At 53.6% G+C, this 12114-nt stretch overlaps 1 protein-coding gene and 1 pseudogene across 1 annotated transcript; one reads left to right on the top strand and one right to left on the bottom strand.

Annotated features, from left to right (window-relative positions):
- Positions 1 to 5947: 5947 nt before the first annotated feature.
- On the bottom strand, positions 5948 to 6866 carry LOC112894768. The gene is made up of 2 exons (XM_025962575.1): positions 6634 to 6866; positions 5948 to 6509 (listed from the first exon to the last, which is right to left on the bottom strand). Exons 1-2 carry the CDS (start codon positions 6734 to 6736, stop codon positions 6379 to 6381), a joined length of 234 nt encoding a protein of 77 aa, XP_025818360.1. The 5' UTR covers positions 6737 to 6866; the 3' UTR covers positions 5948 to 6378.
- Positions 6867 to 8354: 1488 nt separating this feature from the next.
- On the top strand, positions 8355 to 10703 carry LOC112892355 (annotated as a pseudogene).
- Positions 10704 to 12114: the final 1411 nt, after the last annotated feature.

The raw sequence follows: 12114 nt of genomic DNA, 5'->3' as shown, positions 1-12114 counted from the left end.
GCGGCTGCGGCTCCACACTCCAAGTGGACGGCGGCGCGGTGGGTTCTACAGAAGGCCGCGGCGGATGGTGGGGCGAATAGGCGGTGGGGAATGTGGAGGTCGCGCCGGCGGTGGGGACGGCGGCGAGTGCGGGATCAGAGGAGAGCGGCGTGGGGCAGGGAGAAGGGCAGCGGTGGAGCTCCCATCTGGATCTGGACAGGGCTGGGACCTGGGAGAGGGCTGTGGGAGTGAGGTGATGGGAGAGTGGGAGACAGACGACAGAGAAGACGGCTGGGAACAGTACCGCAACTTGGGCCGGGCCTTCTCCATTTCTGACCGGCCGTTGGCGGGAAAAAATTATGATTCGGTAGCACCCGAACGGAAAAGGAAAAAAAACTCACTCGCCCTGCACACGTCTCTTTGACTATAGTACCAAGTTCAGACACGACACACGAGTATTCTCCTATTAGAGAAAATAACTTTATGTGCTAAGTTTATTATAGAGGACGAGCATGCCGCACAACATCCAAGCAACAACCCACAGTGGGGGTTCCCGCGGCACCATGCATCATAAAGTTAATTATTCTAAGCTTGTCTTGGCCCTCGATCGGCACCATGCATCAGCTAAGTCCTTCCATCATGTGGAAGTGAAGTCCGAAAAATAACTGCTCCTATTATAAAAAAAAAATAGGTATACGTCTTTAATCATTTTACGTTACGAAAGACGCCTTTAATCATGCCGTCAAGTAATTCTAGTAATCCCTCGCTGGATTCTGCGCAGACGAATCTCCCTAATCAACGGCCGCGTCGTGGGCGCGGCGTGCAGACGGAGGAGTGCAAGCACGCCTCGCATGTTCGTTCGCATCCCGATCGGGTGGATCGGCCCTGTCCGTCAATCATGTGCCAGTCGCACAGACCGGCGGACTCCCCGCGCGGGCGCGACCACCGCTTGATCCTGCGGATCGCGAACGGGAGTACCAGCAAAATTCGCAAAGTATGCGCGTGTATTTAACCTCCCCACCGTATACACTCCATCAATATAAATAAAGAATTACTTGCACCCGTATATAAAGGTACAGCACGAAACAGCCGATCTTGACACGGACGGTACAAACAGGCATGTGGGCGCGCGGCGCACACCGTCGTGACAGGGGCGGTGCGCCGCGTGCGGCCATGCACGGGCCACGCCGTCCTAGCAGAAGAGGTAGGCCGAGAGCCGCGGCGGCGACCGACACGGCGGCGAAGGCCGGGGCGGGCGCGTCGGCCGCCGCGGAGGCCGCGCACACCAGGGACGAGGCGACGACCACAGCTGCCGCGGCCGCGGCGAGGATCCTGGCCTTCAGCTGCCTTGCCATCTTGCGCTAGCTTCGGGAGATGAGGAGCCGAGGCGGCTACTGGTAGTGCCAACTTGTTGCCGCTGCTGTTTCGATTGGTTGGGCGAAGGCGGACGCGCCTATTCATAGGTGCCCCTCGCCGGCGCCGTGGTTTCGTGCGGCGGCCTGCTGCCAATGGAAGCTGGGCTGGTGAACGGGAGGACGGCCGGCTGTCGGGTACCTGCCGTCGGTTCGGGTGGTTGATTGGCTAGGCACCGGCTGGTTCCATCGAAGGCGAGGGTGGATCTCGGTGTTGGAGCGGCGGGGGTTGCTTTTGCGGCGCGGGCGTCACATGGTGGCAACGGGCAACTCTGATCAGTCGTGCTGGCTCGTGCTGTGCTGTGGCCCTGGTCAAGGGAGCTAATGAGAGTGGCACAGGTTTTCCATGGCTACAGAGGCCACACCAGCAGAAAGCACAAAGTCTAGGAGAACATCCCACCCACCGCTGAGTCTGAGAGAGCTCAGAGGAGCGACGCAAAATGGAAAATGCTTTGGATGAACTCTATCAAACGTTTGTACAAAGCAAACTACTTCATATGATTCAAAATGTGTACTCAATTACTGCTGACAAACTTTTATTAATTTTGGCTATCACTAAATAAAAAACAATATAGATTGACAATGTAAGGTAGATGTTACTAGATTCACCATGGAAATGAAAAATATTTGTAAATACAGGTTTCCCAACACTGCAGCGAAGAACTACGTTCCTACCTTACAAAAAAAAAACTACGTTCCATCCTTTTGGGCTCCATGCACGCATCGGCCTGCTGGGTTTCTGGTACGGGACAACCGCCAATGACTCGCAAATCCCAAATAAAAGTTAGGTTTTGGTTGCGGCCCCGATCCCAACTAAAAAAGATCAAGATGGCTGACGCGATCCCCGGCTCGCCGGATCCAGAGGAGTTCTCCGACTGGGTGCTAGTGGACCGATCCCAAATCAAAAAGAGCGAGATGGCCGACGCGATCCCCGGCTCGCCGAAGCCGGAGGTGTTTGCCGACTGGATGCTCCTCTTCCGGTTGGGCCCTCCACTTCTACGACGACCCCGACACCGCGGCCGCGGCCGCGGCACACGACGCCACCGTCGTCGCAGCTGATACTTCCACCAACGAGTGCGGCTACATCTCCTCCACGCTGAGGCATCCGTCGAAGGTATCCTACCTCGATCTGCACTGGCCGTACGGCATACCCGGGTCCCTGTTCGACGCACCCTTTCCCGCGAATCTCTCTGCCGTGAGCTCCCACGAGAATCTCGTTCTCCTCCGCATCGCCTCGGCCGGATGGATTGCAGGTTTGGCGCCCCCGATCTATTCGTCTACACGTTCGGCCCCTCGTCTCCCCCACCATCGGTGCGGCGCCTCCCAGCGTGCACGGAGATGACGCAGGACTTGGCTTGCGGGAGAGTGTTCTTGAAGGTGGACACCAATCTGGGGATCCTGTGCCGCGGCGGCGACCCAAGCAACTACGTGGTGGCAGACCTCCTCGTGTCCTGGAAAGAAAGCAGCTTCCCCGGCGAACACGACTTCATCATCCGGAACGTGTCTGTCAGCCAAGGCATGATACTTCACATCGACAACGACTGGCAGGACCTCCAAACAGGTGACCGGACGATCACTGTTTGGAATCTGATGATGATGGGCGATTGCTGGAACTGGGAGATCCATCGTAAGATCAACCTCGATGACCTATGGGCGCAACATGGCCACAAGGTTCTGGGCCTGCCTGCGCCCCTCATGCCTGAGCTCCCCGTCCTGAGCAAGAATGACCCGGATGTGCTGTGCAGTGTGCTGAGGGAAGACGGGTTTTCTGGGAGGACATGGATAATTTATGCTGACCTGAAGCAGCTGTCGGTTCTCTCATGTGTCCTGTATATCAATGAACTGATTGTCCACCAAAGAGATGCTATTGATAATGAGGAATATAATAACTTACTGCCCTTTGTGCCCTGGCTTCGCAGTGATATCCCTAGATACCTGAACCAACCACAAGGTAATTAGAAGGTCACAGTGTTCATGTAACACCGGCCTCTGTTTAATTTCTGGCTTCCATGGAACTGTTGCTTTGCATGTCTGTCTTGCTTGTGATGGAACATATATAATAAACGTTGCTGACAGTCTAGGGAATATGATTTTGAAGAATAGCTGTGGTGTGGTTCACTTTAAATAGCTTTCCATTTGACAAATCCGTTTGCAGCAGCCTCCGGATAGACATGTGAATATGTGATACTCTAGTCATAGGATCATGTGTTCACTGTTTTACTATTTTTACCAGTGACTCATATGCTTTGAGTTCTGTGTTTACATACTAGATTCAGATTGTAGCATCACCCTTATGTGTATATAGGAAGAATAAGTGAAGACTACTTATGTGGTATTATTTTTTTATGGCTGTTGAAATGTCGAGAAGTTATACTACTGTAGCTGGCCCATCAGTGACTTCTCCAAATATAGCAGATGTTCTTGATGGTACGGACTACGAGAACTATTTCTCTGATAGACTGAGGGCCTGTTCGTTTCCTACCCTCTAAACTTTAGACCCATCACATCAAAGAGAATCTTGCTATTTAGAAGTATTAAATAAAATCTGTTTATAAAACTTTTTGCACAGCTAGGTGCTAATTCGCGAGACAAATTTAATGAGCCTAATTAATCCATAATTTGCCACAGTGATGCTATAGTAACCATCCGCTAATCATGGACTAATATACCTTATTAGATTCGTCTCGCGAATTAGCCCCGGGGTTCTGCAATTAATTTTGTAATTAGACTTTATTTAATACTTCTAAATGATAAGATTCTTTTTGATATGACCCCTATAAACTTTAGACCCCCGGAAACGAACACACCCTGATACGTACGCCCTTGCTTCCCAGGCCACTGCCTTCTCCAAATACCTGACAACTAGCTGCTGCTTTGCTTTTGTGTGTCTTGTGATGGAACATAAAATCGGAAAGGGAACTTTTTTTAGAGTTAAAATCGGAAAGAAAATTCGTCCTCACTTCCCACCGTACACAGATGATGAAATGAATATATGATCAAGTACAAATTTCGAACCAATAAATAACGAATTACACCCATGACCCATGTAAAACAACCGAATTGAAGCATGCAGGCCCTGTTTAGTTTCCACCCCGTAAACGTAAAAAAGCTGTAAACGCAGAATTTTCGAAGGAATCTTGCTAATTTGAAGTACTAAATGAAGTCTATTTACAAAACTTTTTGCATGGATGGGCTGTAAATCGCGAGACGAATCTAATGAACCTACTTAATCCATGATTTGCAACAGTAATGCTGCAGTAACCATCCGCTAATTATTGCTTAATCATAGATTAATTAGCATCATTAGATTTGTCTCGCGATTTACAACCCATCCATGCAAAAAGTTTTGTAAATAGACTTTATTTAGTACTTCAAATTGGTAGATTCCTTTGCGCAATTTTTTTTTGCGTTTACACCTGCCGAACTAAACAGGGCCATAGTACAAGCATGTGGGCGCGCGGCCGGCGGACATGCACGGACACGCATGCTCACCCTGACACCCTGCTGGCCGGACCGCCTAGCACTAGTAGAAGAGGAAGCCGAGAGCCGCCACGGCGACGGACACCGCCGCGAAGGCCGGCGCGGCGGCCGTGGCGCCGGACGTGGGCGCTGGGGCGGGCGCGTCGGCCGCGGAGGCCATGCCGATCAGAGACGAGGCGACGACAACGGCGGCCGCGGCCGCTGCGAGGATCTTGGCCTTCAACTGCCCTGCTCCCATATTCTTTGGACGGGGTGGCGATCGACGGACCGAGGACTGAGAAAGCGGCGGCAAGAAGCTAACAGCTCGTGGTCGTCGTCGTCGTTTCGATGGATGGGAAGGAGGAAAAGAGGCGAGCATATATAGCTGCCTGCGCTGCTGCAGGAGTCGCCTAATGGCAGTTGGGCTGGCGAACCGGAGGACGGACCGGCTGTCGCGTACCTGGCGTTGGTTTGGTTCGGTGTGGTCGGGTGGGTGACTGATTGGCAGGCAGGTTCATCGTGAGGCGACGGTGGTTTTCGGCGCTGGCGCGGCGGTGCCGGTTGGCGCGCGCGCGGGTGCCGGCCCTGCCAGCCCTGTCGTTGCGTTGGCGCCGCGGGGCACATGGGTGCACCCGCAACTGCGCGGTGCCGGCCTCGTAGTGCTGTCTGGGAATGCCGCGGGGCCGGACTGCTGGATGGATGATGGTGTTTAGTTCAGGCGTTCAGCTAGGGTATGCAACGGATTTTCCTGCCAACTGCTGTCAATCCTCTCCACTTGGCCTCTGAGAAGGGATCGCTAGAACTCGATGTTGGGCCCTGACGAAGCATATAATAAGTGAGCCCAGCACAAAGTTCTCAGGGGACGATCGGCCCGGGCCAACAGAAGCCCTCTGGTGATCTGGGAGAATGAAGAGCCGTCTAGTGGCATGTTCGAGAGAACAGAGTCAGAGGCACGAGCAGCTACAACCACGAATGAAGCAACCTATGAAGAGTGCGTGACGCATCTTCCTCCAAAACTGTTCCGTACGACGAATTTACCGGCGCAGATTTTGTGCTAACCAGCGACCGCCAACCGCATACATAAGCGAAAATAGAGAAATGCTGACACCAGATTCAGACGATAGTTGATGGTTCAGTTTTCTTCCTGTTACATTCAGTCCAAGATAGATGAACGGAACTACTGCATCCAAATGCAGGTCTCGCAGAAAACGAGGAGTCAAACGAACGAGGGGTGCGCTCCAAGAAGCCCATCACCACACTCATCAAGCCACCGGCGCAGCGGCTACGCTCCACCGCAGGCCAACCCCTCGTCTCAGCGGCCTCCAAAAGAGGCGCCGATCCGGGCCGGCAGTAGAACACCGCGCCGGCGGCAACACACTGCTATGATCCACTGATCCTATGTACATCAGAATTCGGAAGCACTAGTGCACTATCATATACTTCACCTCCCATGGCCATGTCGATCGACCTTCGCTTATTCAGGGGGCGCCGTGCCGGAGCCGGAGCCGGAGCACCCGCCGCCCCCTCGTCACCGCTTCAGGCTCAGCATCGGGTTCGGCGGCGGCAGGCCGTGGGACTCCACGAGGATCGACCAGAGCACGTGCACATCCTCGCATTGGCACGACTTGACGTCGTCGTACAGGATGTAGATGCCTCTCCCTGCACACAGCACACCAAGAAAAAGAAGAGAGAAGAATTCCCCATTCAGACAGACACTACCAGAGCTCATAAAAAAACCGGAGGAGCAGAGCGGCGTGGGACATCACAGCCATCGGCGACGTACTCTTGCGCTGCACCGCGTTGGCACGGTACCAGAGCCTCCGCAGCGGGGAGAACACGGACCGGAGCCACCCCATGCCGAGCCTTGGCCGCCTCCTACATCTCATACCTATAAGCAGAGAGCCAAGCCGTGAAGAGCGAACGGCCGCCGCCGCCGAGAATGAATAGCGAGAGGCAGGTGCCGTGGTGCGGTCACTGGCCAGTGCAGTGGCGCTGCGTATATGTGGGCGGCCGGCAGCCGGTGAAGTAACCCGCGGGGCTCGCCTCCGGCCTTGCTTTACACTTGGGTAAAGCCTCCCACACTGTTCTCCCCCTCCCTCCCGTTCGGTTCCGTCTCGGTGCGCCCTGCCACACACACCAGACTCCCTTGCCGCGCAATCATCCTACGCCGAGAGCCCCTCAGCTCGCGCGGCGGATCTTTACGCTGCTCCGTCGCCGTCGCGAATCCATCCCTCGCGTACGGCCCTTCACGCTCAAGATCACCGTGCGGATTAAACTAGCACCGCATTGTCTGCATGCTAGCCGTCGACCGTCGTCGTTAGTTTCTTCTGGGCCTTGTTCACCGGCGGATTAAGCAAGATGCATATCCCGGGATTAAAGAAACAGGTCGGGGCGAGGACGCCGAACGCTTGCGCCGGAAGCTCGTCCTCTTCCTTTTTCTTCGCGTCCATGATGCTTGCTTGGACTCGGACCGGCGCGCCGCAGAGCAGAGGCGTGGGTGGGAACGCATGCATTGGGTAACTCTTACAATGCACGGCATCGATTTACCGGACAGGTGAGCAAAGCGAGCAAGCAACAACCGACTCGAAGAAAGAAAAAGGTTTTCATGGCTGGTGGCGAGTCGACAGCTCCGTCAGGCCTCCCCGTCTGCGCCCCCCCCCCCCCCCCACCCCGGGGGGTGGGCGCTCGTTACTCACATGGGGATTGTTCAGTCAAGCTAGCTACTAGCTAGTAGGCGAAGGGAGGATCTGCAGTCAGCATCGTAAAAATAGACTAGCTGAACAGGCTGTGTTTCTTGATTAAAGCATGATTACCGATCGACTGGGCCTTTCAGGATCTTTTGACGTGACCCGTGTGGCCAATAAAATACGTGTAAATTCGTTTGATCTGCTAGCATGATCAGGAGCTGAGCTATCAGCAGCTCTGCACAAGGAGATTTGACCCTGCACCATCCATTGGTTGAAACTTGGAGGCAGCTATTGTAGCAGAACTAGCAAGAAAGCTACTGTAGCACAAAAGATGGCCGTCCCTGCCACTGAATTTTGTCTTAGCTTGTTCTTGCACTGCATAATATTTCTGGATCTCTCGTTAGAACGTGCAACGACATTCGACGTCAGCAAGAGAAAAAACACGTGGTGGATGATTCCTTGTGAGAGAATAGTTTCCGAAGCAAATAGGTTGAACCGCCTAGAGTTGCAGAGGGAAAGAAAAAAAAAATCTAAAATGCGGAACGAACCGACGACTCTCAGGGATGAACAAATGAACAGGCGAACAGCTGCTAGTGCTCGCAACCGACTCGGGCTCAAGGGAAAACACGTTCGGATTGAATTGGTCCATGCACGCGTATGGCGAAAATCCCCGCATCGTTCGCCATTCGCAGCGCCCGGTCCTATTGCTTCCGGAATCGCGAATACTTCTTGCGAACCGACAGAGGAAGCTGTTCGATCCTCGCGCGATTCTCTTCCTCCCAATCGCCAAGTGCGGGGAGCGAGCGGCGACGGCGCCATGGACGGCGGCGGCGAGCGCGCGCGCCGAGCCCGCCGCGACGCCATCAAAGGGGACTCCGCTGAGGGCGACTCAGACTCCGACTCCGACTCCGACGACGACGGTGGTTCCCGCCGCCGCAAGCGCCGCAGGGAAGCGTCCGAGCCCGACCTCTCCAAGCCCGTCCGGTTCGTCTCCACCGGCTACGCCGTGCGCTCCCACGAACCAGAGCCCGTCCCTGTGAACGCCGCGGGCAAGGAGGACGAGGCAGGGGCGGAGGCGGAGGACATTGAGCCGCTGCCCGCGATGTTCGGGAAGATCAGGGAGGGCGCCCGCGCGAGGCGGGAGGAGAAGGAGCGGGAGCGCGACGCCGTCCGCCGCCGGCTCCGGGGAGCGTGCAGTCTAACGCCACGGTGGCCAATATGATGCGCATGGGAGGGTACTATCCCCGCATGGGCCTCGGCAAGTACGGGCAGGGGAGAACCGAGCCGCTGGAGGCCACCGTGCGACTCAAGAATGCCGGCCTCGGCTACGTCGAGAGGTTTAAGAAAACCCATGCTCGCGCCGTCCAAGGAGAACCTGCCGCGCGAGACTTGTCCGCCGGCGTCAACAAAGGAGCGGCGGCAACGGTGGTTGAAGAAGGACAGCGTCAGGAAAACTTCGGTCTTGACAAGGATCGCGTTGTTGACAACGCGCGATGAGGAGGAGCAGGGGGGACAGCCCGCTTTTGTTCAGAAGGTGATCGACAAGCGAGGGCCACAGGAGCGTGTCCTGACGGACCTGAGGGGGCTCAACGACGAGCACGAGATAGAGTCGAACGACGTGCCGATGCCGGAGCTGCAGTACAACGTGCGGCTGCTTGTTGACGACGCGAAGGTCGACGTTCAGAGGCTGCACGGCCAGCTGCGGCGGGAGCGGGAGAAGGCGGCCAGCTTGGCGCGGGAGCAGGAGAAGCTGTCGAAGCAGGAAGCAGTGCAGAAACGGCAGCTACAGGTTATGGAGACGATTGCAGGGGCGCTGGAGAAGGTCCGGGTGGACGATGCAGCCGGCATCCTCACTCTCGAAGGATTGTTCATGGCGATTCGGGACTTGAAGGCGCGCTTCGAGGAGGAGTTCAAGATGTGCGGCGTCGCATGGATCGCTTGCCAGTTCGCGCATCCGCTGCTCATCCGGTTCTTCCAGGGCTGGCAGCCGCTCCAGGATCCGTCGGTTGGGTTGGAGGTCATGTCATCGTGGAAGGATTTGTTGGAGGAAGACCAACCATACGACTTCTCACACGGTGCTGCATCCATGGCGCCGTACGCGCAGCTTGTCAGCGAGCTCATCCTGCCACCTGTGAGAATACAAGGAACCAATTCGTGGGATGCAAGGGTTCCAGAACCGATGCTCGACCTCCTGAGGGCGTGGGAACAGGTGCTGCCTCCTGTTGCGCTTGGGTTGATACTTGAGCATGTGGTCAAGCCAAAGCTCTCGGCTGCCGTGGAATCATGGGATCCGCGCAGAGAGAATGTGCCAATCCATGTGTGGGTGCATCCATGGTTGCCGATGCTTGAGCAGAGGAGCATAGAAACTCTGTGTAGTTCCATCAGATACAAGCTGAGCAGTGTCCTCCACGTATGGCAAGCACGCGACGCATCAGCTCACGCTCTGCTGTCTCCATGGCAAAATGTGTTTGATTCTGCAGTTTGGGAAGACCTGACTGCGCGCTATATCGTTCCGAAACTGAAGATGGCACTGCAGGAGTTTCAGATCAACCCAGCAGACCAGAACCTCGATCAGTTCAATTGGGTGATGCTTTGTGCCTCTACAATCCCGGTGCAGCAAATGGTTCATATGCTGGAAGTTGATTTCTTCAGCAAGTGGCATCAGGCCATGTACCATTGGCTGTGTTCACCGAATCCTAATTTCAACGAGATCGTTAGTTGGTACAAGGGCTGGAAGGGCCTTTTTCCACCGGAGTTGCTTGCCAACGAGCGCATACGGATGCTTTTGGCACTGGGTCTGGACATGATGAACCAAGCCGCCGAAGGACTGGAGGTTGTGCAGCCTGGGACTAAAGAGAATCCGGGCTACTTGAGAGGTACAGAGAAGCGACCGCTCGATGCAGCACGGCTCCCTTCTTGCCATGGGGTGCTAGGAACGGCCATGGCAGATCTAAGCTTCAAGGAGTGTGTCCAGGCATACGCGATGGAGAAGGGTTTGTTGTTTATGCCTAGAGTTGGCAAGTCCTACAATGGCTTGCCAGTGTATGAGTTTGGCACTGTAAGTATTTGCTTAGATTCCGTGAAGCGAGTGGTCTATGCACAACTACGAGAAGGAGCTGAGAGATGGAGCGCTGCATCTCTTAGGCAAGTTGTGGAAATGAACTGAATAGGGAGAACTCAGTAAATCATCATCTTTTCGTGGAATTTACTGATTTCCACTCTTTTTTTCCATGAAAAACCCTTTTCACTTTGAATAAGCAATGGATACAACGGGCATCCATCATAAGTATAAATAGTGTTAATAAAAAAATTCAGATGATATGGGGTTACTTCATAGTATTATTGGTGGCATAACTTTCCCCTCTTGAAATGTTGATGGTTACGGATAGCCCCCCACGCCATTGGAATTCATTGAATTCTGCCAGATTTTGTTAACATATTCTCCTGATGGGCATACACTGAAATCAATTCCAAACTCATTTGTCACTCCTCCAGCACATACATCTGTCACCACCAGAGGTACTAACAGCTGCAACTGCCATAAGCATCGTGGCATGTCATGTCCTCTTGGCAGACTCGTATTTCGTCTTGCCTTCTTCAGGACGTTGCGTCGGTGTTTTACTCGCAACCTACTGAAAGTGCTCCATGGATGAAACCAAAGTGGAAGAGAACAAGGAGGCTGCCAGGTAACATATAAAACATAGCTATGGTTTCACTCTTCTTGGACCACAAATATGCAATGATCCTTGCAGTGATGGCTGAACCGCTGGACGGGTGGTGGAAACTACCAACCTGAAGTGCGGTAGGGGCAAAGGTAATTTCCGGTGGAGCGGTGAAATGCACTGAGAATTTGAGATCAGAAAGAACATCAACAATGAGAGCACCTATGCACAGTGAAGATAGTACCTGAATTACTTATGCTATTAAGCGGGAGTTGATGTTTCTCTAGAAATGTGCAGACTCTTCTTGCTGATTTGTTCCGTTTACTTACAATTTCAGGGTCACGATATCATGGTATTTTTCTTACCTCATGTGTTTAGTGGCAAATATCGCGGACCAGCATCTTAGAGGAACGTTCGACGTGCTGTGACGGCCCACGAACGAGTTCCATGCCCGGCCATCGCTCTCCTCCGCGGCCCGCAGTTTCCAGCTGTTTTCAGTGCATCGTCCGCAACCAGGATGCTCTTTGGCGCAGCTGAAACTTGTTCAGAAGCCAGCTGGTGGCTAGCTGGCCAGAGAAGCAGCTTGTTAAAGAAGCAGCTGGTCACAGAAGTTAAATATTTGGCAGACTGATTATTGAATGGGTTGAAATCCTGTCAGAAGTGAGAAATGACTGAAATACCCTTACTGTTTACTGAATACATGTATTTCTTATATACAGATATATATTTATTTATTTTTATAACAGAATAACAATAGAATTATTAACCACACAAATATATCATACAATTAATCATAAATTACTCTTAAATAAGATAATGATAACTTAATTATAAATTAGATAACATCATGAACAATCTGCTCGGCGCAGCTCGGAGCAGGGGGCGGCGCTGGCTCGGTGCAGGCCGAAGCAGGTG

The sequence above is a fragment of the Panicum hallii genome, chromosome 5 (genome assembly GCF_002211085.1).
Source record: "Panicum hallii strain FIL2 chromosome 5, PHallii_v3.1, whole genome shotgun sequence".
NCBI lineage: Eukaryota > Viridiplantae > Streptophyta > Magnoliopsida > Poales > Poaceae > Panicum > Panicum hallii.
This window is presented reverse-complemented; position numbering and strand designations above follow the sequence as displayed.